The 27871-nt window shown below is 31.4% G+C and overlaps 4 protein-coding genes and 1 non-coding gene across 7 annotated transcripts; 4 read left to right on the top strand and 1 right to left on the bottom strand.

Moving 5' to 3' along the window:
- Positions 1-149: 149 nt before the first annotated feature.
- On the top strand, positions 150-2672 carry LOC123207530 (transcription initiation factor TFIID subunit 13-like). 3 transcript variants are annotated; one of them, XM_044625040.1, is made up of 7 exons: positions 150-419; positions 620-667; positions 1202-1338; positions 1461-1498; positions 1679-1738; positions 1825-1899; positions 2308-2672. In XM_044625040.1, the coding sequence occupies exons 3-7, from the start codon at positions 1233-1235 to the stop codon at positions 2416-2418; spliced, it is 390 nt and encodes a 129-aa protein (XP_044480975.1). In that variant the 5' UTR covers positions 150-419; positions 620-667; positions 1202-1232; the 3' UTR covers positions 2419-2672. The 3 variants fall into 3 exon arrangements, with proteins under 3 accessions (XP_044480975.1, XP_044480973.1, XP_044480972.1); XM_044625038.1 differs by having other exon boundaries at positions 620-671; XM_044625037.1 differs by lacking the exon at positions 620-667.
- Positions 2673-2909: 237 nt separating this feature from the next.
- LOC123207529 (dnaJ protein ERDJ3B-like) lies at positions 2910-6587 on the bottom strand. The gene is made up of 10 exons (XM_044625036.1): positions 6196-6587; positions 5957-6105; positions 5741-5873; positions 5208-5319; positions 4791-4907; positions 4554-4640; positions 3653-3712; positions 3497-3574; positions 3300-3371; positions 2910-3180 (listed from the first exon to the last, which is right to left on the bottom strand). Exons 1-10 carry the CDS (start codon positions 6273-6275, stop codon positions 3022-3024), a joined length of 1047 nt encoding a protein of 348 aa, XP_044480971.1. The 5' UTR covers positions 6276-6587; the 3' UTR covers positions 2910-3021.
- A 3700-nt stretch (positions 6588-10287) lies between these two features.
- LOC123207526 (transcription factor MYB111-like) lies at positions 10288-12839 on the top strand. Its single transcript, XM_044625029.1, has 4 exons — positions 10288-10339; positions 10456-10606; positions 10682-10811; positions 11788-12839. The coding sequence occupies exons 2-4, from the start codon at positions 10459-10461 to the stop codon at positions 12686-12688; spliced, it is 1179 nt and encodes a 392-aa protein (XP_044480964.1). The 5' UTR covers positions 10288-10339; positions 10456-10458; the 3' UTR covers positions 12689-12839.
- A 10502-nt stretch (positions 12840-23341) lies between these two features.
- Positions 23342-23496, top strand: LOC123207535. Its single transcript, XR_006500374.1, has one exon. It is a non-coding gene; the product is annotated as a U4 spliceosomal RNA (small nuclear RNA).
- Positions 23497-23897: 401 nt separating this feature from the next.
- LOC123207532 (protein disulfide-isomerase like 2-1-like) lies at positions 23898-27569 on the top strand. The gene is made up of 11 exons (XM_044625042.1): positions 23898-24134; positions 24799-24883; positions 25139-25236; positions 25344-25399; positions 25697-25814; positions 26026-26053; positions 26139-26230; positions 26323-26479; positions 26560-26684; positions 26887-26986; positions 27210-27569. The coding sequence occupies exons 1-11, from the start codon at positions 23983-23985 to the stop codon at positions 27273-27275; spliced, it is 1077 nt and encodes a 358-aa protein (XP_044480977.1). The 5' UTR covers positions 23898-23982; the 3' UTR covers positions 27276-27569.
- Positions 27570-27871: the final 302 nt, after the last annotated feature.

Below are 27871 nucleotides of genomic sequence, written 5' to 3'. Positions count from 1 at the left end.
AATTTTTTATTATTTTTACCTAGGAAGCACGGAGGCGCGTTTCCACGTTTTTGGAACGGCCCGAAACGTTTTGAGATCGTTTCTGTCAGTTTAAAAAATGAAACGTGTTTCTGCAACAGAAACGCGTTTCTTTGAGTTAAGAAGAGGAACAAAATTCGTTCCCCTTTGACGCTGAAAGCCAGACATTAAGCAACCCTAAAACCTAACCATCTCCGCTCCATCGCTGTCAGCCTGTCACGAATCCTCTCCGTCTCCGGCGTCTCAAAGTCTCGGCGAAGGCATATCCGGCGTCATCAGACATCAGTGCATCGAGGACTTCGTCAGTTCTCAAACGCTGACTTGTTTGTATTCGAAGGGCAACGGCTTCATCAGTTCTTCCGTCTTCAACGGTCTGTTCGGTCGCCGACTTCATGCTTTAGGTTCGTATGTTGCTGCAACTTTTATTTTAGCATAGTTTATTCTACACATGTAAATTATGTAATCTGTTATTCTTTTCCCATGAATAATTCTTTAGCCATGTATTGTGTAAACCTGTAATTCTTTTCCCATGAATAATTATTGAGTTCCTAGGTAATTTAGCCATAAATTTAGAATAGTTTTTTTTTTTTTGTCGTTTCAGAATCTTGCTGAGCAGCCCAAGTGTAGTGTGACAGACCTCAATCGCTTGGTGGGAATGTTTCAAAGCTTATATCTTTGTGATGTGTTGACTTGTTTTTTAGATTGTTTGACTGTTGGCTTGTTTATGAGATTTGGATTTTGAAAATTGTGAATTTGTGTTGTGCTTTAGAAGCCTTTATTTATTCTGCATTTTGTGAATTTGAGGATTTTGAGTTGTGCTTTGAGGATTCTGAAAATGACAATCTTTGTGCTGTGCTTTGAGGATTTTGTGACTTTATTTATTCTGCATTTGGGTTTATGCAGAGCAAATTTTGTGACATGAATTTGCATAATGGGTATGAATGATTAGACTTAATTCCAAGGAAAAGAGAAATACCGTCCATCTTCTGAGTGTTAAATTGTAGATGTATTTTTTTTAAAATATAGGTTACAGTAATTTTTATAAAAAAGACCCTATATTTTTAATATTTACACGTTTCCATTTTCATGCTACTTGGAGTTTTACTATTGAAATTATATAATGTAGCTATTTTTGTTGTGAATGTAGTATTTGACTGTTCAATGCAATTGATTTCTGAGACAGGTAGTGAAGGGAGCAATATTGTGCATAAAAAATGAGCAACTCTGCTGCTGGGCAATCCTCAAAATCAAAAGCAGGATCCTCGCAGCCTAATGAAACAACTTCATTCAAGCGCAAGCGTGGAGTCTTTCAAAAAGATTGTGAGTATATGGCCAAATGCCTAAGTGTTTTTTTTAAATTCTTATATTAGTGAAAATCTATTTTGTAGGGGTTCTATTGCCGTTTCTGTATTTTAATTGATGCACTTTGTTTGGAACTTTAGTGCAGCACATGATGTATGGTTTTGGTGATGATCCTAACGTAAGTAGCGATATCTGTCTTTCAACTTTTGTTTTTTGTATTCTTCTAGAGGATTAGGACATTGAATTGTGTTGCCCAAAAATGTCAAATTTAATGATTTGGAATGTATATGTATGCATTTTCCTATTTTATTCTTTGTCTAGTTGATTCATGTATGAATTTTCGTTGTGTGTTGCTCAGCCACTTCCAGAAACTGTGGCACTTGTGGAGGACATAGTTGTGGAATATGTCACAGATTTGGTATGCATTCTTTCGGACTAGTACTTTTTTTTCTCATAAGATGGCATAGTAGGTGTGATAGCTATGTATGCCACTTTATTCTTCAGGCACATAAAGCGCAGGATATTGGATCAAAGAGGGGAAAGTTATCAGTTGAGGATTTTCTGTATTTAATCAGAAAGGTATATCTCGTGAGAGCTTGTTAAGTTCACCTGGTTATTAATGGAAAAGTTGATTAACCCAAATTGGATTTTCATGTTATTTTCCTCTTATCCAACATAAGAAACTCCATTTCACCTTCATAAATAAACTTCAACTGTATGAAAAAATCTCAGTTGTTTATGCCACCAAATGCCCATTTCCTCTAGACTGGAAGAGAATCTTAGCACTACATTTAAAATTTTATATTGTAAAATTTTAGTACAAGATATTTCCTTGGATTTGCTGGATACTGGGAAGTGGTAAATTATAATCGTCCTTACTTCTGTATTTGGGGAAGTGTGGTGCTCTAGAAGTATGCTTTTTCAGTGTTCTTGAAAACTGTCATCACATTGAAAAATTGGTTGAAGTTGAATTCATTGACCATGCAGGATTTGCCGAAACTTAACCGCTGTAAAGAATTGCTGTCAATGCAAGAGGAGCTCAAACAAGCAAGGAAAGCTTTTGAGGTTGATGAAGAGAAGTTGGCGTCAGTAGAGTGATTGATATGTGAGACCTACAGATGGGATGGTTGTGCTATGCTGATTCATTTTCCTTTGAGAAACTGTTGTTTTGTATGTAAAGTGAAAGAGGTGCTCCTATCAAGTTAGTGTGCGTGCTTAAGCCTGAGGCTCTTTCACTGCAAGTGACCTTAATTATGAAGTGAGGCACATTTTAGGGTTTCTCATCTTAGATAAACGAACTGTTCTGTATTTACAAGCTACATTCATTATTTATGGAGGATATTTTATATTGATATCGTAACCAGTGGCAGTTGGGAAATCATGAAAACGTATGCAAAACTGAAAAATAGTTAGGAAGATTATTGTGGGAACAATACATAATTTTAGTCTTGCAATTTTCATTTCATCTCATGTAGGCAAAAAAAATATTATGCCCGGAAGGCCAACGGTATGAAAGACAATGAAAAGTTCTACAGAAAAAAGACATCTTTAGGCTTTGCACTAATGGTTAATGAACGGTGGAAAAAAGGTGAAGAAAGAGTGTAAAACCTCAGCTCCTGTATTTTCCTACACAATCTTGTCATGTTACAATGGGAGTGGGAATACCTTAGAACCCAAAAAGAAACATTAATTCTACAAATCCTAGCCAAGAACTTCCTTGATCTTCTTCTTCTGATCCCCTGTAAGAGATGTGGGAAATAGAACCTCAAATGTGACATAGAGATCTCCTTTCTTGTTACTAAAATGCAATGGCATTCCTTCCCCTTTAAATTTTAACACTTCCTTGGGCTTAGTGATTCCCTAAATAAGGAATACAAGCGTGTCATCAAATAAGTCTGAGAGTTGATCCCCTCCCAGATCATTTAAGCAAATAACAACATTCATATATCAAATGGTTTAAAGGTCATGCTCATGCTTACCTTTGAGCTAATGTCAACCAGATGTTCATCGAGGTGCTTAATGGTCTTTTCAAAACCTACAAGAGCTTGAACCTAAAGGAGGCCAGCAGTAACAGAAATCTGATGAGACTGGATAGTTTTTTTTTCAAAAGGGATAAGAACCCCCTACTCTTGTCAAAATATAAATTGATAACGATATTACTAGAAATGAGATTTACCAATGTTATCGTGACAGTTGTATGCAAGTCATTTCCCTCCCTTCTGAAAGTATCATGAGGTGCTGTGTGAATACGGAACTGCAAAGAGTGTGAGAGTTATCATCTGTTGCAAAGTGAATATAACAGACAAATTAGAAACAAGGGTTGAAAACTAACCTTCAGATCTCCAGGTTCCCCATCTATTTTTGGCTCACCATCTTCGTAGAAAACCACCTCCTGCAACACATTTGAATTGGAAAAGCCAAGTGAAAAAAACAAAAAACAATAAATGGGCACAAAACATAGCACATCGTAATTTATAGAAACTTCGACACACTTAATGTGCCTTGTGAATGGTACATGTTGGATCTACTCTCAGAGGAACAAGAGTGTATTGAATTAATGATTCACAACTTTTGTTACATATTTTCTAAAACAAAAAAGCTATTAATACTGGCTCATATACTTACACCAGACTGCAAGCCCATAAAGTGAATAATTTGCTCATACAGAATGTGTAATTATGGTTTATCAAAGCAAACTGCAACTTTTCACAAAAATAGTCAAGTAACTGAATTGACTTCTGATAGATAAAATAGTGAAAGAAAAATTCCAGTTAGTTATGGACTAGAGATGCATGACTTTGGATTCAATTTATAGAAGAGTGTTAATCAGCAGAGTTTTACAACTGATGGGACATCATTAGTAAATAAACAAGGCATACAACTTTCATAATTCCAAGGTTCCCTCAAGAGTTTTAGCTGAGCAGAAATCCTAATTGCCATTTATATTTGATAAATGATAATGAACTGAAGTAGTGGGGAGGGAATGGGCTGCACATTAAGGTCAATGCTTTAAATCAACTCTTCCAAATTTTCACAGGGCAAGAACATTAAGTTTCATCAATTGGGGAAAAGGATTACCATTGCAGATACTGGCTCGACTTTGGACAATTGGACTTAGAAGGGCACATAAATAGGAGAAAAAAGAAAAGGAAATGACAATATTACATGCCCCTCAGTATAAACTTCCATAAAAAATAATCTTATATATCACATATAAACGGTATACAACTTACTTGTCCATCTTGCATTCCTTTTTCAATATCAACTGTGATAAAATACCCCTCCCGCTCATATTTGACATTCTGGCATTGCTCACAGACCTAAAAGATGATAATTGAGAATGTAATAAAGCTGAAAATAAAGAAAGGAAAGCCAAGCTTTTAATAATCAATGTGTCCAACAATCTTTTTGCTTAGGTAGACTAAAAAATTTCATAAGCCTTCCAACTAAATTGTTAGACGCATAAATACCTGCTCAGTCATCTGTTGGAACATCCCTGGACCAATTTGCTTATGATAGACCTCATTTCTGCAGTTGCACTGTCTTTTACCTGGAGCTGGCTTTATGATGTTCTTCTCCCGCCAAACCTAGTTAATACCACACATATCAAAACTGAAAACAAACCAACAATGAACTAATTTATATTCCCCTTTGATTTTCTACTTGTGTCATTTTCCTATCTTCTAGCTTTAAAAAAAAAAAATCTCTCTCTCCAATAAAATCTCAGACTACGGGTTTGAAATGTAATAGTCACACGTGCACAAGACAAATTCCTCTGAAAAAAAAGCAATAACCAACCTCATATCTTACATCATATGAGACCACAAGATTTTTTTAAACTGCTCTTATGGCAGCTAACAAATACCATGTGCATTCAAGATTCTTACCTTCAGTGAACCTCCCATGTATAAATCTTCTAGCGTTGCATCCAACTCAACAATCACATCATCACCTTTAACAATTTTCTCTTCCTCTTCCATTGTACCTCCACCAAAGAAACTAGTAAGAAACCATCATCTTGTCAGCAATGACAGACTCTTGAACCAAAATTCACTAGAATTACTGTTACATTTGCTACTAATTACTACTTGTGAAAGAAACGCACAACAGAAAATTGACATTAGTTTACAAGAAATAATTACATTCTTGACATCTAGCATAACATTGGATAAATCCAAATTTATGTTTTGTAGTATGGTACTATAAATAGATATACCTATGTTCTTAATACAGTTACAGTGGCACTACTAACATTTATGTAAACACAATAGAATACAGACTCCAGCCTCAGTAAAAAAAAATTCATTCTCGGTGATTAATTGATTTAGTATTTATATTTTATTACAATGTATATACCACTAATAGAAACTTTTAACAATTAAATCAATTTACAAAAATGAAAGGATTCAAAATGACATACGAGCTAAAAATGTCTTGAATGTTGACGCCCATGCCTCCACCTCTGCCACCACTGGCGGCATGCTGTTTTAGCCCCTCTTCTCCATACTTATCATATATATTTCTCTTCTCACTATCGGATAAAACCTCGTACGCTATTAACCAACCAAATCAATTAAAATTAAAATTTCCAAAAATTATAAACATCATAAAATAATTAAACAGGAATGAAACTTACCGTTACTAATCTCAGAGAATCGTTTGTTAGCCTCTTCATTGCCCTGATTCTTATCAGGATGGTACTTCAATGCCAGCTTTCTATAAGCTCTTTTGATCTGCTCGTCGGATGCTCCCTTCGGTACTTGCAGTATTTCATAGTAGCTCTTCCTGCATCAATTCAAAACACACATTTCAGGCGTAAACACGACAATTTTCAGCGAGAGAAAGAAGGTGATGTACATCAACAAGAATTCGTACCCGGAAATGGTAGTAATGGTAGTAAGAGCGTAACAAAGAACACATAATAGGAACAAAATCTTTTTCCCTTGATGCGCCATGAATAAATGGATCAGGAGAGAATGAAAAATCTCTCCAAAGTACGAATCTAGGGTTTCTTTAAGATCTTGTGAAAGTTTGAGATTATATTATTACCTATAAATCAAAAATGCAGAAGAGATCACAATTCTTCGCTAAAACTCCTCTCGCTCTCGCTATTATTGTGGCTCTTTTTCTTTTTTTCTTTTTAATTTTTTTAGCTTTTGTTTGCCCCTGGTGCAGCGTCCCCTGAAACTGGCCCTAAAGTTAAACACGAAGTAGGAGGCAAAGCAACAACTTGACTACTGACTAATTTTTGCAACGTGTTCCTTGTAGATACTGGCCAATAGGCGTGAGCTTATGGTTGTTTCCACCAATAAATATAAGCCACGTGGATGTTTACTTAGCATACGACACCGTCTTTTGCCATCCGCAAACGTACCCAGCTCTCGATCATTCTTTTCCTGCTTTTCCAAATGAAGGACGGGCTAGTGCCTTGGGTAACAAAGTTGATCTCTTCATACAGTAGAGTTAATTTGATAATTTTACCTTATATTATAAAAATATACATATATTAATCCTCAATGCTTGTCAAATTTTTGGTGAATTTTGAAAATATTTCAAAACCTTGTGTGGGTTTCGGTATTTTGTTTCTTTGGATAACTGTATGGGTTTTGGTTTTTGTTAAACCGAAAAGGGCTAGACACCTGCTTATATCAAGAATATTTATTGGGCTTTGGACTTTCAGCCCAACCCAAACTACAAGTCCAATAACATTGTACTGTAACAGTGATAGGTAATCTTATTAAATTATGGCTCATTTCATCTCAATAGTTGAAGAGTTTGTTATGTTTAGGGTTTGGTGTAAGGCTTCAGGGTGCTGGGGGATGAAAATGAAGATGCAAGGTAATATTCCATACATTAAAGCATAAGGTAGTTATGGGCTAAAGGACTGTTTCCCAACCAAATTTTAATGTAAAAATAAATATACATTCGTGGGATTTCAAAAATTTAAACACCCACCCACCCATGAGTCAATTTCAGTTCAAATTTTTAATTAAGTGAAGAATAAAATTCTCATTTTATCCATAATATTAAAAAATATATATAATTTATTATATTTTCATCTATGAATTTTAAAAACTAATAATTTTATAATTATATAAAATTTTCTAACTTTAAAAAGTCAAACTCCTCTCTCAAATATAAGGTTTTCATCTTTTTTTTGTTTCAACCGTCTCATGAACTTTTGAAAAATTTAGTTTAATCCCACCTCTTCAACTTCAAATTACTCAAAAATCTAATGACCTTTGCCTCTGTCGATTCTTGCTTCTCTTTGGTGACAATGCAACATGATTTCTCCTTTGTTGGGTTTATAACACGATGTCCCAAAGATCTTTTCCTTTCACCCCATGCGTTGCCCAATCATTTCGACAATAAAAAACAATCGATTGAATAAAAGAAAAATGAGAAACCACTATAGACAAGTGATGGCCAGAGAAAGGATTAAAAAAACCAATGATAGAGAAAATAGAAGCTTTTTTAAATTAAAATTGTTTAAGCATTAATGAAGTTACTAATTTCTAAAATATTAAAAGAAAGATAAAATAAAATTATATATTTTATAATATTATTAAAATATTAATTTTAATATTAATTATAATAAAAAGTTTAATAAAATTTAATTTATAAATAAATATTTAAATATTCAAAATACTATAATATATATTTATCGTTCTTCCAAACTTAGAGCGGAAAATATTCCTTTGGCCGCAATTATGGTGCGTATGTTTTTATCATTTACGCCTCATTCCAGCTGAAAGCGAAATGCCCTTACTTTTAACTTGGGTACGCAATTCTATGTATACTCAAAACAAACAAAAGCTAGTACTCTAGCGTCGCTATGATGATTGCTGATGACAAAATATGACCCACACCTTAGAATTAGGGATGGCAGCGTACTTCATTGCGGATATGGACACGAGGACAAGGATTTTCCGTCGTTTTTTTTTGTATTTGTGAAATTTTTTTTATTTTTTAAATATAATATAAATATATTAATAATAAAATTAATATAAATTAAAATTATTTTATTATTTTAAATATCATAAATATTATATATTAATTATTTTAATATATATAATAAAAATTATAAAATATATTAATATTTTAAATAAATATATTAATATAAAAAAATAAAAAAATAAGAATAAAAGCAGGACAAAAACAATAGAGGGGAGAGATGAGATGAGACACATATATTTTTATCTTTAATTATAAATTTTTTTATTTTTTATTTTTATTATAAAACCTTTTTCTTATTAAAATTAAAAAAAGCAAAGCTTTTAAATTTTGATCAAATTATCATCTTTGACTAACATTAGGGTACCTGATCAAATCACGTCCCTCAACTGAGAAATTATTTCAATTTCTTTTTTCCAACAAACTTTGAAAATGATACACGTATGAGATACAGTACAAATGCGCTTTCTTTCATTTTTCTTCTTCTGTTATCGATTATTTGTCTTTGAAATACAAATATCAAACTTCCAGAAGCAACTTTAAAAAAGTTTGATGGTGTCGACAAACATCATCATTAGGTGTGCTGCAACATATTCAATTTATGAGATGACGGCAATGTTTATCCGCCAGTCAACCAAAAGGTTTTTGTCTTTACCCAAACTCCGTGTCACTCTTTTTTTTTTTTTTAAATTTAAATATTTATTTTTTAATTAAATTTAACTGATATTATTAAATATAAAATTATTATTTAATTAAAAATATAAAAAATTAAAATTGTATTACTTTTGAATTTATAAATATAATAATTTTTATCTAAATTTTAAAAAATAATTATTTTTTCCTTAAAAATTTGTTTATTTCTTTTTAATGATTATTCGTTATCTCCGATCATCAATTCTCTCCTTTTTAATTATTTTCTATTTTTTTAATAAAAAAGATCGAAGAGAAAAAAAAGAGTACCTAAAAAGAGAAAAAAAGGTGGGAAGAATTGAATCAATGGCTAGAGATGAGGAATGGTTATCAAAAATAAAGTTTAAAATTTGAAAGGATGAAATTGAAATTTTTTAAAAAATTAGAGATAATTATATATAAAAAAAAATGAGAGTTTATAACATAAATTTTGAAAGAAAAAATTAATTTTTAAATTAAAAAAATATGAGATTAATAAATAAAAATTTTAAAATATGAATTTAAATAAATTTTTTAATTAATAATTTTATTTTTTATAATAATAAAAAGATTTAAAAATTTTAAATTTTAAAAAATTGATCAACATAAGACTGAGCTCACGTAAATAAGTGTTTTGGCCTTATAATATATATAATTTAAGTGACGGCGATGGAACAATGCGTCAAATCAATATATTAATCTCATTATATGAAGCCAGGAATCTATCCGTCCAATTACATCAAAAAATAGTATTCTTAAAATTAGAAAATAACATCGAATATATTAATGAGAAAATAATGTCTATTAATATTTACGTATGCATTTTCTATGAATATGTTTCTCTTTATGACCTTACTGGAAGCCAGTGATCATCATCATAGACGAATCAACGTGGACAGATGGAAGATATCCCATTATTAATTAAATAATTTTAAATTAATAATAAAATATGTAATTACGTAAACAATTTCAATCTCAACTTTTAAATCCCAAAATGCAAATATTAAAAAAAAAAGGCTTTTATTTTATTAATATAATTAGTTAACGATAAGGTGTTTTCTTTTGAATCTTAAATAAAAGACACAAAAAGCGGTTAAAAGGTCGTTGAAGCAATAAAAGCTAATGAGAAAATTTTGCGTTGGGTCTTAAACTAAGAAATGAGGGGACAAACATAATGTTTTGGTAGAGGGGTTATCGACGTGGGAAATTGAATCCCCACAGGAGGCTCTCGACGGTGGAGATGCCACGACGGTGGTCTTTTTCTTGGAGCAAGCGTGGCATAATCTCACACCACATAAACATCTCCATCCCATGGCCCACATCTATGGTGTCTTCAAATATAAATTCAACCTGCAGTTTCGCCTTTCGCTTACCTTCTATACATGTAGAGGCAATAGTAAGTTAACTACGTCAACTTGGTCACAGTACTACACTCTTGCTTCTTCTCCAGTCCGCAAATTAAGCTAAACTTGACTATTGGCATTTGTATTTTGCGTGTTGTTCTCCTTGTAGTTTATGAATAAGAGAATCATGGGGAGAGCTCCGTGTTGTCAGAAAGTGGGATTGAAGAAAGGTAGATGGACAGCAGAAGAAGATGAGATACTGAAAAAGTATATTCAAACTAATGGAGAAGGGTCCTGGAGGTCACTTCCCAAGAATGCAGGTAAAAAAAAACCTTCTTATTTGCCTTTCTTCTAACGTAGTTACTTAATTTCTGATGGTGGTCCACCGTTTGCAGGGTTACTGAGGTGTGGAAAGAGCTGTAGACTGCGATGGATAAACTACCTGAGAACCGACTTGAAGAGGGGCAACATATCTGCAGAAGAGGAAGACATCATCATTAAGTTGCGTGCTTCATTGGGAAACCGGTTAGTTTCCTCTTTCATTTTACATATAGAACAACTTTGTAAGTAAGTTTTCTTTAAGAGAAAATCAACATATCTTTTTTAAATAATATTACAAAATAATTTACTTCTCCCAACCCATCTCTCTCCGACTTGAATCAGTGGTGTTTCTTGAATAATACACTTTTGATTCTATCTATTAATTTCAGTTTGAAATTTTTTTTCTCCTTTAGTTTTTAAAATGTTGACATTTTTCACAATTCAACATATTAGAAACTTAAGAATATCTATATTTGAGATTTACTTTATTGACTCTTAGGTAAGTCAAAATGCTATAATAATTTGATTAATATTTTATATATATAGATATATATTGATTATATAAACATATTTATATATATTATTATACAATTAAATATTACTTTATTATTTATTAATTAAAAATTATTTAATAATATATATATATATATATATATTTTTTTTTTTTGTACATGTCACGTAGTTTTATTGTAATAATTTATAAGAGAAACTATCACTTTTTTATTTTTTAAGGCAGATGATGTCCACGTCAATCTTTAATTTGAAAATATAATATGATTCTTTAAATTTTAATGATATTAATCAACAATAATGTAGTTCGAAATCGAAAAGACCGGTAAGTTTGGGAATGGGGGGACTGTAGAGAACATTTTTGTACCCTTTTGACGGAAAGGGTCGTCGAGCATTAATGATTTGTGAACCCACTTTTTTTTTTAATAATTTAATTATATAAATAATATATAATTATATAATTAAATATTATTTTATTTTAAAAAATATATTCACATAGATTAATCAGTTTAAATAAAAAGGTTTACAGTGACTAGAGTTGATTTTCCTTTTTTAACCCGGTTTTCCATGCCGGAACTGAGTTTATTATTTTGCTTCTACTTCATAATGTAAGCCTATGACAAGTCAAGAAGCTTAACAGTTATGGGGAACACTTGTGATATCGCATTAGGTGGTCGGTGATAGCAAGCCATATACCGGGAAGAACAGACAACGAGATAAAGAACTATTGGAACTCCCGTTTGAGTAGAAAAATCCACACTTTCTGGAGGCCTTCCGGCAAAACAGTAGGGCTTATATCAGCTGACGTAGCCAAGCTTGACTTTCCAACGAAAAGGAAAGGAGGCAGAACTAGTAGATGGGCAATGAAGAAAAACAAAAGTTATTATATCCAAAGAGATTTAAGTGATTCCAAAAAGCGACCAAAAGAAACTGTTTCTGTCGACGAAGTTATGCCCTTGCCAGCCACAGAGAAAGAGACTTGGCCTTGTGCCCAGGAAGGCTGCTTGGTGTTGAATCCATTTGAAGGGCTTGCTTTGGCAAGTCCTTATCAAGAGACTGCCGCACAGGAAATGTTGTGTTCTAGTGAGGAGAGAGAAAGGCAAGTATTAAACCCTACAGAAGACATAACCATCTGTAATTCAGAGTTGCACGCCAGTGGTAAAGAGAAAGAGACCGAAAATTTTGGACTATATGAAAGCATTGATGGTGAGATGCTGTGTTTTAATGACATTATGGACGATGGACTACTGGATCCAAATGGGGACTTGACCTTGAGTGCAGTGAGAGAAAATAGTTTAATGGATCCGAACTTCAATGGGGAGATAGAAAACAGAAACTTAAGTAGTACTGCTAATCTAAGTGCAAATAAAGAAGGTGACTGGTACAGTAGTTCTTCATTAACTTCATGTTTTGATGACAGTAATAATGATTGGGATTCGGAAAATGTTGCTCTAGGGCATGATCAGCAATTTGATGAAATTATATCTTGGTTGTGGGAAGAAGAGAGTAGCAAGTTTGAAGATATAGATCATGAAAAACAAGATGCAATGGTTGCTTGGCTTCTTTTATAGATGATCCATCTTTATTTTGGGTGGTTTCTTTTTTCGTTTTTCATTGTTTTGTATTATTGTGTTATGAAGTTGATTGTGAGAACAGTAGGTGGATCATCAAATCAATTTTTATTATGCTATGATTATGAACCCATCAATGTCTTGTGGCCCATATACTTTGATATTATTTTGGAAGCCAAGTAAACTTGATTAAGTATTTATTGCTTACTTAAAATTAATAATAATAATTAAAAGATTGTATTGCTAATAAACCTAAAGTCTGCCCTCAGGCCTTAGTTATCTAAAATATTCCCTATGAATCTTTCCAATGACACGTGGTTTATGTTCATAATCTCTGTGCCTAAAGATGTGCTTTTCTAATATAATATGCTTGTAATAATATATTATGATTCGTGAAAAATGTAAATATGCCACTTTCAGGGAAATAGGACGGCAATGATTAACTAACTCAACGGGGCTTCGCTTTCAGTGAGAAGTTAAGGGGCCGGCCACCGAGTTTGTAGGCCGCTGGGCATAAGACCGCTGAAAATACATCACAGATACACCTAGCATCGATTGAAAAACCGGATTGGATCGGCTGGTCGAACCGGCCAAACCGTAAATTGATACTGTAGATAATTACTGTAGAAGACAGAATCATTTTGAGTTTAAAATCGGTTTGGACTGCAGTAGAACCGTTGGTTCATACCTGAATAGCGATCCACTCTGGTTTAGGTGATTTCGATTCAAGGTTTTATATGAAATAAAAGTTTTATTTTTTTTTCTTTTTCCTTGCCGTGCATGCAGGACTTCAGTTGCTGCAGGAGACGACTTTCTCCAACTTTTAAACCGCTGTTGATTTATGTTGCAAGCTTGTACGATCGTTGATTCAAGTTTAAATCTTGCACGCAAGACTTCAGTTGCTACAAGCTCTCAAGGCAACAGTGAATAATAATAATAATACTGTTGGTTTAAATTAAAAGGTTTGTTTTTATATTATGTTTGTTTAAATGCTTACTGTACAGTGTTTTTTAAATTTTTTTCTTTTAACAATTTGGTCAAATAGTGCACAACAAGTCAACATTGTAATTTTTTACATTTTAATTTAACAGGTTTTCGACATTTGGTGCTTGTTAATTTGTGTAACGATGTGTTTGCAGTTAATGTGCATGGGCGTGACAACTGCAATGCTTGATGCATCTTTTTGGGTACGTCGAGTGTAATGTAAGTATGCATGGTGCATTGATAACTAATTTATGGCCTCCTCCATATTCTCAAATACATGGGACAATTGCCCATACTAACTTTATTTCATTGAATTCAATTGAAGGATACACGATCTCAATTATATTTTTCGAAATAAATAATATTATGTATACATATTTTTTGTATATAATGTAAGTATATAAATAATATATCATTATATAATTAAATATTATTTTACTTTTAATTAAAAATCATCTAATAATACCAAAACATTATTATATTAGAAAGGGGAGCTTCTTATTTTCTAAAAAAACTAGGTTTGGAACCCTACTTCCGAACAACTAACAACTACAAGGATGCTTGCATGCTGGCATCAAAGCCCTTTATTATTATGAATGGGTTGGAGTGCGCACAAATCAGGCTCTACTGTTTTTCCTAAGCTTTTCACACTAAATTCTTTGATCCTACCCTATGCCTCTGCAGGCATAAGCAATAGCTCATGATTGATATGTGGATCTATTTATATAGTAGTTGACTTTGTAGAAGTTTCACCAGAAACGACTAGTCGCTCCCTGAACGCCTTTTTACTTTAGTATGTATGGTTTGAGTTTGTTCTAAAATTCAGCATCATCATATGTATAATATAATTATTTTTGGACAACTATGACATTTTTAATCCAATTATTCTTTGTTGTTAAGCATAATTTTTGTTAAAAATTAGACAAATATACTCAAGCTGTATAGAAAAATTAAAAAAAAAAAGTTATGAGGTGTAATGTAATTAATCTACAACTAATTAATGAGAACTCTAATAGGTTTCATAAATGCCATTTGGATTTTTCAAGAAAATTTTCATTATGTTTTATATTTAAAAGTTTTTTAATTTCTCACATTATTTTTATATCTAATCATAAACGCAAAGCAAATGATGAGTGTTTTTTTTTTTTTGGGTAAATTTTTAAAGGATTTCTCCTTAATTTTTGGATAAATTAGAAAAAGAAGTTATGGGATGCAAAGGTCAGTGTTTTCGAGTCATAGGGGTGTCATATAATAATTAGGCCTTGAATGATGATTTTTGAAACTGTCGGAGGCAATATAGTGGGCAAATTGATTTTCTCAGTTCTCCACATAAATTTGCACAGGGTTTTTGTGGTGCGAGTTGATTAATACTTTTTAATTTAAATTAATAATAAAATAACATTTAATCATATTATAATATATATAAATTTGAATAAATTTATATAATATTGTTTATTTTAAAAACCATATTTAACCACTTTTAATCATATTTTTATTAAAAAAATTTATAAAATGCAAAAGTAAAATAATAATAATAATACTCTTTAAAGTACATTATTAATAGATGACTTTAATTATTTTAATACCTTCGAAGATTAAATAAAAATGGAAAAAAAAAAGTGAACTTACTGAAATGAATGTAAAAAGTTTTCTCTTATTTAATTAAAAATAGTTAATTTAATAGGGGTTTAGAGGGTAATTGGGTCCGACAGAAAGATTAAATATTAATAAGTGAAATTATCATTTTATCTTAATTATTTAATCTTTTTAAATTATCATATAACTCATACTAACAAATATAATCATACATTTTTGGGATGATTTAACTTTTAAAAAATTATGGGTGTTAATGAAGAATGCTAGAGGATTTATTGTAAATTCAAAAGAATTGGGGTGTTTTGAAAATTTTTTTAATTTTAATATAGCTCCTAATAATTTCAAAAATAATGACTACATCTTCAAAAAATTGAACATAAAAAACAAATTAAGAATGTAATTATCACGTTACAAATATTAGGGTCATAATATATTTTAAAAATACATGAGCTGAATGTCATCATTTTCGCAACAATAATAGAAAATTTCTTTTTTGCCCCTCATATTTTTTAAAACTGCATTTACATAAAAAAATATTGTTTATATTTTATAATTTAATAAGAAATATGTAATATTTTAAACTTTAGTGGTGACAACAGTGAGATCATGGTTGAGGTAAAAAGCAACACCAACATTAAGGTTTCTAAAAAATTTTAGAGAATGATATGTAAGTTTTAAAACATTTTAAAAGATAAATTATCATATTTAAAATGTTTAACTTGAATATATAAAATTTTTAAAATTATTTTAAAATTAATAAATGATAAAATTATTATTTTCCGTTTATACTATCAATTTTTTTCTAAAAAGAGTTTGATTTTGTGTAAAAAAAAAAATTGTTTATGCTATATAGAAGTGAACAAATATTTCAGACCAAACATTGTGCAGAAAAATGTAATTTACTCTTCTATTTTTATTGACTGAGTAGAATAGGTGTGAATTCAAGACAATCCAAACCTGAACATCCTTTGGCTTAAGTTTGACTCTAATAAAAAATAGTTTGGTTTGAGTTTAGCCTCAGTTCGTCAAACCAAAATTAAGTCTGATTCAAGTTTAGTTTGAATAAAAAATAGCTCAATTCAATTTGATTTGAGTTTGACTCGATTTCGTAACTCAATTTCGATTTGAATTGACGGTTTAAATATATGACTTGGATTCGTGACTTAAGTTTATAGTTCATTGACAAAACGATATTGTTTTATCCAAATAATATTCAAATTTCCTAATATGAGTCATGAATTCAAACTATCAATTTGAACTACTAATTTAAACCTCAATTTCAAGTCAAATACCTCTTAACTCAAATTAAAAAATGGGTTAAATCTTTTTATTTGAATTTGATTCAAATCAATTTAAGCTGAATTAAATCAAATCAAATCAATTTTTGATATCGAGCTGACTTGAACCACATCCAGGGCTACAGCAGAATAAAAACTGCTGTTATGTAAAGTATAAACTATACATATATACATATATACATATAGTCATTTTGAAATAGATGTGATACAGTTCATTGTTATTATTAACGCCAAGTTCAATTATAGGCCAATCATTTTCAAATAGATGTGATACAGTTCATTGTTGTTATTAACGCCAAGTTCAATTATTGGCCAATCGTTTTGAAGTAGATGTGATACAGTTCATTGTTGTTATTAACACCAAGTTCAATTATTTGGCCAATAGACTTATTCTCATCCAATTTTTTTTTTTTTTTGTGTTTTTATTTTTTAATTTTGAAAATTTCTTTTATCTATTTGTAGGTAGTTAAAATTAATTAAATTATTTTTTCTCTTAAAACTTTAAAAATTAACAATTTTTTCTAATTCAAGTTTTCAAAAATAGTATTTTCTTTTTAGTGTTTTCAATTTTTCAAATTCAATTTTTTCAACAACAAAAAGACTTCTCCGATGATTTTCAGACAACATTTTTTTTTTCGACTAGTCCTCCTTTCAACGTTATATTGCAATGTCATCGCCGTCAAAGAATGAAAACAACTCGTCTTCATTAGAGAAGAAAACGAGTCGTCTTCGTTCTCTAACGATGATGACGTCGTATAGTGTTAAAAGTAAAATGTGTTGAAATGAGGATTTGTCAAAGAGAAAGAGATATTGTTTGGAGATCATTGGAGAAGTTTTTTCATTGTCAACAAAAATTAATTTGAAAAATTGAAAACCATAAAAGAAAAATGTTATTTTTGAAAATTTGGATTAAAAAATTTGTTAATTTTTAGATTTTAAGAGATCAAATAAAATAAAATTTAAATTTATTTTTCATATTAAATATAAAATAATAATTTTATTTTTAAAATTAATAAATTTTATCATTTATAAGTGGGTAAATACAATTTTTAAAATTATGATAAGCCCTTTGGCCTTCAATTATCTGTGAAACACAATATTCCAAGTTAATCTGATTGGGACATTTTTGTCCATCAAGTCAATTAACTTAACTCCGCAAGCGGATCTTGTGGACCCGACTTGGTAACTGTTTTCAAAATAAAATAATTAAAGGCTGCATAGTGCGTTGGAATCGTGTACCGAATCTAAAATCTGAAAATTTCGTATGGTATATTAGTTATAACTTTTTAAAAATAATAATAATTAATTAATAAAAATATTTTATATATAACACTGTTACTTTAGAAAATATTTTAAAGAGGTTAAGTATATTTTAATCACGCCCTATTTTATAAAAAAAAAAGATTTAATAATATATATTATATCATAAAATACATTTTTTATATTATATCAAATTTAATATATCGTAAAATATTATATTATACTATATAATATAATATATATTATAAAATACTAATACTATAGTTAAATAGTAAATTTCTTTTTTATATTTTATATTTAATATTTTATTTAATTCGAATTATTTAAATTCTAAGCAGATTTAAAATGTTTAATTTATACTTTTTTTTAATTAAGTCTAATATTAAATTATTTTTTATCTAAGTTTAAACTTTGATTTTATAAGTTGGAGCCTCAATTTATTTAACTTGTTAATGTCAAATGGGATGTTTTCAAATTTAACCCAATCTCAAAGTAACATTTATTTGAACTTAATCCTAATTGATTCAACAGTAAATGTAATGTTAGTAAGGTTGGATTCGAATCGAATCGAATTCGAGCTCAGTTTGATTCATATAAAATTGGCTCAAGTTTGAGCTCGAGCTCTCAAGTTTGAGCTCGAGCTCTGCTAAAGCTGACTCATTTTGGATTCGAATTCAATTCAACTCATTTTTCGTTATCAAAACGACATCGTTTTTAATATATATTGATCAAAATGATATCGTTTTATATCATAAATTTTAATTAAAAAATCTGACGAGTAGCTCGAACTCGACTAAGGCCGACTCATTTTGGGCTCAATTGAGTCGAGCTTGAATTTGAGCTCGAATCCAACCCTAAATGCTGAGATTGTAAACTAACTTATTAAAGCCTTAAAGAAAGGTTCAAATGTCCTATCACCTATATAAATAATGATGTCTTAAACATTATGCCATAGCATTGTTTGGATAAATTAAAGGCCAAAAGGCTTATTCCCACCTAGAGCATAGTGGAATATGAGAATCATATCTTTTAATTTTTAAAAACTTAAATATTTATTATAAGACAATTTTTATTAGAAAATTCAATTAGGGTTAGAGATAAACCATTATTTAATAAATTTTTTCTCTTCAATTTAAAAATCTAATAATTTTCTCTCAAATTTTCTTTTGAAGTTTGAAAAATAGTAATTTTTACCTTAGGGTTATTTTTCTCTTTTCTCCAACAATGATTCATCATTGCTGGTCATCAGTTGTCCTCTCTCCCACTTTATCTCTCTTTCTCCCTTCTCCGATCATCTATCAAGAGAAATCCTCTAGAAATTTATGTGATTTCTATATGAAAATCTAGACAAAAGTCTCTAGATGCATCTAAATGAAAATTGTTTGAATTTCTAGATAATTTTTGTCAATCGATGGTCAGAAAAAAAAAGATAGATAAAAAGAGAGTTAGGATGACCGATAGTCGAAGATGATAGATCATCACCAAAGATAAGAGAAAAAAACCTTAGAAGGAAGTTGTCATTCTTCAAACTTTGAGTGAAGAGAAAATTATGAGATTTTTAAATTTAAAAAAAAATATGATAAAAGTTTAATTTTTTAATAAATAATAATTTTACTTTTAACTCTAACTAAGATTTTAATAGAAATTACCTCACAACTGAATATTTAAATTTTTAAAAATTAAAAAATAAAAATTTAAGTTTTCACTACACCTTGGATGGGAACAAGTCTTTTGGCCTAAATTAAGCCGCTAATCAAAATTTGAGAACTCTCTTGCCACATAAAAATTATTTGAATTCTCGGTGCCATTTCATCAAACGTCAAACTAAACGGCCGCTATTGCTCTTTGGCCCCTTTTTCTTTTGGTAATTATAATGGTCATAATAGAAGCAGGATAAGCCAGCTTGCCACCTTCTCTTATTTGCTGCACTTAATCCTTTCGTTAATTGCAAATTAGATATACCAGAAATCCACTCGAAAGTCTACTTGTCCTTGAAGTCCCGAACCCATGCATTCTTTTCAATCAACAAATCAAGGAAACAGGGGACTCTGACCTAAATATTTATTTATAATTTAATTTTTGATAATAATCTAAATTATAATTAGAGATAATATTATTATTTATTAAAAAATTAAATTTTATTATATTTTTTTCTAAATTTAAAAATCTAATAAATTTTTTCTATCTAAAATTTAAAAAATGATAATTTTTTTAAAGGTTTTTTCTCAAATTCTTTAGCAACGATTTGCCGTTGGTCATCCTCTCTCTCACCGTAGATCATCCTCTTTTTCAACAATTGACTCATAAGATCTCTTCATCGCATGACGATGTAATAAAAAAATCTCAATTTTTTCGTTACAACAATAAAAAAATCTTAATCTATTTGTTGTACATCGACCAATGAGGGAGAAGATGACCGATAGCCAATAATGGCGAATCTCGTCAAAGAGTTTTAAAAAAAAAAACTCTATAAAGAAAATTATCGTTTTTCAAATTTTAAATAAGAGAAATTATAAAAATTTTAAATCTATGTAATAAAATTTTGATTTTTACTAAATAACAATTTTATCCTTTAACTCTAATTAAAAGTTTTAATAAAAATTAGATTATAAATAAGTATTTAAAATTTTAAAATCTTATAAATATATATATACCTTTACATTAAAACTTAAATTCTTTGGCCTTTAGAATAATACCGAGTTCATTTAAGATTCAGACGTATGATTAAGAAACAAAATTCTTGTGTCTATTTTTTGTGAGGAAATTAGTGTTTCGGCAGCAGTGGAATTATTGGTTGTCTATTTTTGTAAGTTATTTATTGTTAACAGCCTTTAGGCAGGTGTGGAATTATTGGGTCTATACTTTTGTGAGGAAATTATTGTTTAGGCAGCTGGGGAATGCAAAACTTCTGATGTGCCCCCTCTAACAATAATTCTAAACCTACAGTCTGGCCTGCCTGGGTGAACAAAACTGTTGAAACATAAATCTAACCTCTAATAAATATGGCTAAGCTTGCAGGAGCCGAAAGTCCAGTAGCAACAGATTTTCTATCTAAACTTCTAGATTTCTAATTCCCACGGTAGCTGTTTGCCGTTCAAACAAAGGTCAACAAGCCTCGAATGCTGCTTAATTCTAATAGTTCAGAGGTATGCCGCCATACTATAATCAGCTGTTACTGCGTGTTATGTAATTGAGCTCTGGTTCAGGGTCTACCTTCTTATTCAGGTGGGATTATGTTGCCGCTCTTTTAATTAGAAGGACTGAAAGTAATTGAATAATGCAGGGGCTTATATGTCATTTCATAGGTCAAATTAGTCGTTTTACTGGTTAAATATTTTAATAACCCTTTGGTATATAAACCGTAAATGGAATTTAAAGGAATTCTATCATATTGTTTATCTCTTTTTCTCTTTTGCATAAGGTTTATGATATCGTGACAAAATTCCCTTAGTTTCTTCAACTTGAGTTTCGGTAAAATATCTCGTTTTATTTTCAGTATTTCTTTTTAGCAAATATCCTCTAATAATAATTTTTTTTTTTTTTTTTATGAATCGAAGTATTTTTATATTATAAGTTATAATATTTTATTATTTTTATATTTGACGAGAAAACCTTCTTTACTTTGAATATAAAATTTCTAGGAAATAAATACCTTATTACATTATTTCTATATTTTTTATATTTTCTTTTATATTATTATTGCCAAAATACAATTATATCGATCTTTTTGTTGAAAAACAAACACAAATGAAGCCAAAATATTTCTACACAATATAAAACAAATGCAAATTAGTTTGATATAGGAGATTATTTTTTATTCTGAAAACAATTATCATAAAAATGAAAGTCTTTTATATTAATTCTTGGGGTATGTCTTTGAGCAGTTACCCATACAGCCATTCGATTTTGCTTCATACCTGACAAACACAAACAAAATGCAAATCAATTAAGAAAAGTGGATTCCTGAGAAATTATGAGAGATTAAAAGCAAACTTCAATTACCAGGATTTTGTCTGCTGCTGAGGTTGACATTAAGAGTCTCTAAGGAAGTGAGAGGCTTGCAAGTACTATAGAAGCAATCGTGAGTGCAGGCTGGACCAATTTGGCCCCGTTTCAAACATGTAAGACGGCAATCCCTGAGGCATTTCTTCTCACTGAAATGGGCTGTAGACTGGCTAAAGAGTAACCCCAACACCAAACAAACCATCAAAATTGATTGAAAAGTATTTCTCTCTATTTTCTTTTCTGGTATATGCAAGAAAGAATTGACAAGCTAAGTTTAATGGCAATCAAAATCCCACGAAAAATTTTCATGAACACTTTCCTATGATGATTTTGAAAACTAAACTCATATTTTGCCATGAATAGACATTGAATTAAGTGGAAAGAATATTGTTACTAAGAAATTAAACACTTTAAGAGTTAATAGGGCGTGCCGAAATTAAGAGAAAGTTTGATAGACATAATTATTGATGCCAAGATTTTCCAGTTAAGGCACTCGTAAAAACCTACCAACCAACCTTAAGGCTCATCCATTTACTTAATGTCAGGAATTTCCCGATGCGGGCTAATAGTAATTATATTTTTTGTTTAATAAAATCAGGGAATTTAATAATGCAATGTCAGTGTACAAGATAAATTTAAGTATTCAATAAAGATAAGTTTAATTTACTTAAGTATTATACTCTGAGTGAACAAAATAAATGTGGGTTTGAAGTTTATTGAACTTTGATGGGTCAATATTTATTAGCTAGGTTTTTGCTTCAAAACTTAATGCAATATGGTTACAGTATAATTTACCTTTTTAAAGTTGTCATTTAGAGAGGTTTATGAAATAAAATATTAAGTTACATTATCGATAACTTTACAGATTCAAATTGTATGAAGATTCAAATATTTCTACAATTCAATTCAGTATTTTATATTTTGTGTGTAGATCTTGTGAATTTAGGATTGGTTTGTTTTATTTAGTTTACACAAAATAAATCACACAGTTAGGCCAACCAATGTGACCTGAAACCTACTCAAAATCTCTGTTCTATAACACTTACATAATTTCATTGTCTTTGCTTTGAACTTGAATACTTCGTCCTCTATTAGCTTTACCTTTTACTCTACCTCTTTCAAAAGGATTGAAGTCATCTGCATTAAACACTGGAATTGATTGCATTTGCATCAACAAAATTCAGAGATGACTACTGATCGTATTTACAAATAATGTTTCCTTTTATATATTGCTGGCTGCTCTGAAGCTTTCTCCCACAAGGGACCATATAGAACCAATACTAGCTGTAAAAATTCACATAAAGAGCTAATCTTTCGAAGTCATACTTAAATCAGGATTAAGTTAACATACAGAGAGAAAGGTCCAAATTATTATCAACGATGGATACTGATTCAACTGAAACTAAAAGTTTGTCAATTTTCTCTGGTGATCTTGTCCCACATGAGAAGGAATAAACATACACTGTTGTGGAAGAAGAATATAAGGAGAGCCAAATCATCTAGACAAGGTGTCTTTGCGCTTTGGGGCAATGGGGTAGCTAATGAGGTTCTAACCGAGGCGTGTCTATTGCTGTTTGGTTGAAAACTAATTCTAAACCCCCTTAGGCTTGGGTTTGACGCTGACCTTTGAGAATTTCTGCAAGGGCTCCCTTTGGGATTTAAGCCCTACATTTTTTAGTGTTAAGCTTCCTGGTTACACGCCTGGGTTCGGCCTTGGCCTTTGAGGATTTCTGAAGTGCTCTGAACTGCTGTGGATGGACCTGAACGGCCCGCCAAAGCTTACATTTTTGTGAGCCTTTTTAGGACAGCCGCTGTGGCACGCCAGGCCTTGTTATTTATCAGATACAATAGGGGCGGGCTGATCCAGTGCCGTCTCGAACCCTCATTTGCAGAGTTACCGCCCCATAGTTGTCAATTGCCAATGAAAGACAACGAACCTACAGTTCCCTCAAACTTCCACGTCCCGCGAACAAATAGTAGAACGCCACATAAGCGAAACAAAGGTTGTGCGCATGGAAAATAAATGGAGTTCTCCACTTTTTAGCCTTTCCCATCTAAAAATCCAACAAGACCATTGAAAACTCAGACCTCCCACTCCCACATAAAGTTCGAATATAACCAGAAATAAAAACTCGTGCAACGAAGGGAAAAATGGAGAAGAATCGGATCTGGCTGGCCTTTGGGACTCTAACCCTGCTGTTCCTATCAGTTCTAGCTGAAGATGTCGTTGTGCTAACAGAGGAAAACTTCGATAAGGAGGTTGGCCAAGATAGAGGAGCACTTGTTGAGTTCTATGCACCTTGGTAAGTCTATTACACTTTCTTGAATCATTAGTTTTATCGTTAGTATACCATTTCATGCCGATCCTCATTATTTATTTTGTAGATCTGTTTTTTTTTACCTTTTTTGGGATGTTAACTTACTGGTCAATGTTTAATGGACGATCGTTAGGCATCGTTCAAAGCGGCGCGTCTTCCAAATTTAACGTTATTTAGATATTTGCATATCAGTGTCGAGCTTTATCGAGCAGAAATTCCGTTAAATTGCGAGTGATTGAATGCTAAAGGTAGATTAGGTAAATGAAAGACCATATAGCTATCGAGCTTTTTTAAGCAGAATTTCCAATAAACTCCAGAGAATGATAGATCAACATTAAGTATTCTCTTCAATTTTCATTGATAACTGATAATAGGGAGAAACTATTTCCGTCAGCGTCCAAACATTGAACAATTCACTATGTCTATATGATAAAGTCTCTTCTTTTAGCGAGTGGAAGGCGGCTTTGCTAGGGAACAAGCATAACATTCTCAAGAGTCCTTAAAGTGATGTTTTCTTTTTGGTAAAATGTTATGAAGGTTTCCAAGAACTTTTTCTTGCTGTTTTTGTAATACTTTCTGGTGGACTTTGAAAGGCAGCTGTCTAACTTAAGGTTACATTCCTGAATATGTTTTATGTTTACTGTGACAGGTGTGGGCACTGTAAAAAGCTTGCTCCTGAATATGAGAAGCTTGGTGCAAGCTTTAAGAAAGCTAAGTCTGTTTTGATTGGCAAGGTGAGCTCATCAACAATTGCTGCTCCTCCTTGTTTAATATTATTAAGATGTTGAGACTGCTTTTAAATTTCTTTTCTTAGTTATTGTTTTATAGTATTCTTAACTTAACCTGAACAATTATTATCTATGATGATATATTTTATGCAACTGATCTAAGTATGTTTTACCTGAAACTTTAACTTCTTGCCCCCGCTTTATTTATTATAAACTCATTTGTTCTTTCTTGACATTCTATATGTTTATGTGGTGGTGTAGGTGGATTGTGATGAGCAGAAGAGCATATGCAGCAAATATGGGGTTTCAGGGTACCCAACAATTCAATGGTTCCCTAAGGGATCTTTGGAACCCAAAAAGTGAGTGCGCTCTAATAAAGTTCATGCCATTTTTCAGTTCATTTCTTTGTTTCCTTTAAGATCTGCATCTTTGTCTGCTGGGTACATTTAAAATTGGAACTTTCCAGGTATGAAGGGCCACGTACAGTAGAGTCTCTTGCCGAGTTTGTGAATAGTGAAGGAGGTAATGTCAACAAAGTTCCTTTTTACAATTATTTTAACCGAAGAAATCATAAACGTTTAGCTCGTTTTTCAACAAGTTTTGTCCTTTTGACTGCTCTTCCATAATATTAGACAGTGTAAAAATTAATTTTCTTTTTATGGAGAAGGTATGATTCTAGAAGCACTGCATAGATATTTTTGTATTTTATGCAAGTACCCAGCCATCTTTTGGTAGTAGCCTTCCCCATCTGCAACATGCATGGTTTTATATGCAAAAATTATGTATAGTGTGTGTCTTACTGATATAAATTATTGACAGGGACCAATGTGAAGATAGCTGCTGTTCCATCCAATGTTGTGGTGCTAACAGCTGATAACTTTGATGCGGTAGTCTTGGATGAGTCCAAAGACGTTTTGGTTGAGTTTTATGCTCCCTGGTGAGTAATGGATGCTCTCTCTCTCTCTTTCTCTCTTCCTCTCTTATACACACACACACACACACACACACATATATATATATTCTTTTTCCTTTAATTAATGTCCTCTTGCTCCTGAAAATTTTATTTTCAATGGGTTTTGTTTTCTTTTGTTTTTATTCCTAAATAACTGTGCTCTGATTAAATGGTTTCTGGATTTTACCACTTTCAGGTGTGGTCATTGCAAAAACCTTGCTCCTGTAAGTATGGGTTGCCTATTTATGTGAATAACTTGTCTCTGTTACTTCTGTCTCACTAACCATTTGTACTGTCTGGTTGTTTCAGACATATGAAAAGGTGGCCACAGCTTTTAAGATGGAAGAAGATGTGGTAATTACTAATCTGGATGCCGACAAGTACAAGGATCTGGCTGAAAAGTAAGTGGAGATTTAAATTTATATGCTCATTTAGCCTCAAATATGCTTTCCCATCATTAAAATCTAAATGGAGGCTATTTCTCTGTATGCAGGTATGGAGTAAGTGGTTATCCTACATTGAAGTTCTTCCCCAAGAGCAACAAAGCTGGTGAAGATTATGAGGGTGACAGAGATTTAGACGACTTTGTCTCTTTCATCAATGAAAAGTGTGGTACCAGTCGTGATGGAAAAGGACAGCTTACATCAAAAGTAGTAACTCATGACTTAAATGACATGATAGTTTTTATATGATAATTTACTTGTATATTGATTTATCAAATTTTCAATAGGCTGGTATAATTGCAAACCTGGATGCTTTGGTAAAGGAGTTTGTAGCTGCTAGCAGTGATGAGAAGAAGGCAGTTTTTGCCAAGATAGAAGAGGAAGTTGGGAAGCTACAGGGTTCCACTGCAAGGTACTTGTCTTATATTGACTTATAAATCTAGTATTAAGTCGTCTTTTACTTCATAATTGATGGACTCCTATGTGTCAGGACTGTTATGTCAATTTTATTGGTGCTTACTACTTATATTCTGTTCTTACTCTGCTCAAACTAGCACTTCTTGCTAATAACCACTTGGATCCTAGATTTAAGTTATATTGTGTCCTTTTTCTAGGTATGGAAAGATTTACCTGAAAGTTGCAAAGAATTATATGGACAAGGGTTCTGAGTATGCCAACAAGGAGATTGATAGGCTTCAGCGCATGCTTGACAAGGTGAGATTATTGACTGTTATCTCATAAAGCACATACTTTATACCATTTAACATGTGAAGATTGACGAAATAGGTGGTTTAGTTTTGGTGGCTGCCACAAATTACCTTATGTAGGTAGTAATATATTGTTTTAAGATGTAGGGGATTAACTGCTATTCTTTTATAAAACCTTCAAGATAATTGAAATATGATGAGATCATGTTTTTTTTTTTTTTTGGGTCCAGTCAATCAGCCCAGTGAAGGCAGACGAATTCACCCTGAAGAAAAATATTCTATCAGCATTTGCTTGATTAAGCGGACCATTGTATTGCTGTCATCTCACACAGGACAGTGGTTAATTTTAATCTGTTTGATGGAGATTGGTGGGTCAGTGCTGCCTGATGATACCATAAAATTGATTTGAGCAGAGGTTTTCTAACACTGATGATCTATAGGCCTTTAATGTTATTAAATGAGCCCATCTGTGCGGTACTGAAAAGCGGATCCCTTTATTAAGAGTAGTACAAGTAATTAGTGTCTTCATTGAACGCTACTTTTGTTTACACATTTTCAATTTTCAGATGGAGTATATTTTCCACAGGCAATTATTTGTTGTCATATTTTCATTACGTCAAAGTCAGGTAGCTAAGATAGACTGAAAGCCTGTGTTCAAAGTATTCCAGTCTATAACATGATGGCCAATATAAGGTATCGTATTCAGGGTAAGACCAGAGACATTATATAAGGGAAAAGCCGTCGACACTTTTGACTTTGTACTATTTATGAAAAAAAATCCATTCTCAAAAATATGAACTAAAAAGAAGTTTCCTTCGGATCTTATGACTTCTAACAGGAGAGATCATAAATCTAGATGGGAGAGAATTGAAAAAATATCATTATAGCAAAT

Source organism: Mangifera indica, unplaced genomic scaffold (assembly GCF_011075055.1).
Source record: "Mangifera indica cultivar Alphonso unplaced genomic scaffold, CATAS_Mindica_2.1 Un_0085, whole genome shotgun sequence".
Taxonomy (NCBI): domain Eukaryota; kingdom Viridiplantae; phylum Streptophyta; class Magnoliopsida; order Sapindales; family Anacardiaceae; genus Mangifera; species Mangifera indica.
The sequence above is the reverse complement of the archived record's forward strand: the minus strand, read 5'-3'. Positions and strand labels throughout refer to the sequence as shown.

Coding starts and splice junctions, on each gene's coding strand:
- LOC123207530 (XM_044625037.1), top strand. CDS start 1,233: ATGAGCAACTCTGCTGCTGGGCAATCCTCAAAATCAAAAGCAGGATCC. Junction 1,339..1,460: donor TGGAGTCTTTCAAAAAGATT/GTGAGTATATGG, acceptor TTGGAACTTTAG/TGCAGCACATGATGTATGGT. Junction 1,499..1,678: donor GTTTTGGTGATGATCCTAAC/GTAAGTAGCGAT, acceptor TGTGTTGCTCAG/CCACTTCCAGAAACTGTGGC.
- LOC123207529 (XM_044625036.1), bottom strand. CDS start 6,275: ATGGCGCATCAAGGGAAAAAGATTTTGTTCCTATTATGTGTTCTTTGT. Junction 6,106..6,195: donor ACCATTACTACCATTTCCGG/GTACGAATTCTT, acceptor GAATTGATGCAG/GAAGAGCTACTATGAAATAC. Junction 3,713..4,553: donor AAGGAATGCAAGATGGACAA/GTAAGTTGTATA, acceptor AATGTGTTGCAG/GAGGTGGTTTTCTACGAAGA.
- LOC123207526 (XM_044625029.1), top strand. CDS start 10,459: ATGAATAAGAGAATCATGGGGAGAGCTCCGTGTTGTCAGAAAGTGGGA. Junction 10,607..10,681: donor GTCACTTCCCAAGAATGCAG/GTAAAAAAAAAC, acceptor CACCGTTTGCAG/GGTTACTGAGGTGTGGAAAG. Junction 10,812..11,787: donor CGTGCTTCATTGGGAAACCG/GTTAGTTTCCTC, acceptor ATATCGCATTAG/GTGGTCGGTGATAGCAAGCC.
- LOC123207532 (XM_044625042.1), top strand. CDS start 23,983: ATGGAGAAGAATCGGATCTGGCTGGCCTTTGGGACTCTAACCCTGCTG. Junction 26,231..26,322: donor TACAAGGATCTGGCTGAAAA/GTAAGTGGAGAT, acceptor CTCTGTATGCAG/GTATGGAGTAAGTGGTTATC. Junction 26,987..27,209: donor TTCAGCGCATGCTTGACAAG/GTGAGATTATTG, acceptor TTTTGGGTCCAG/TCAATCAGCCCAGTGAAGGC.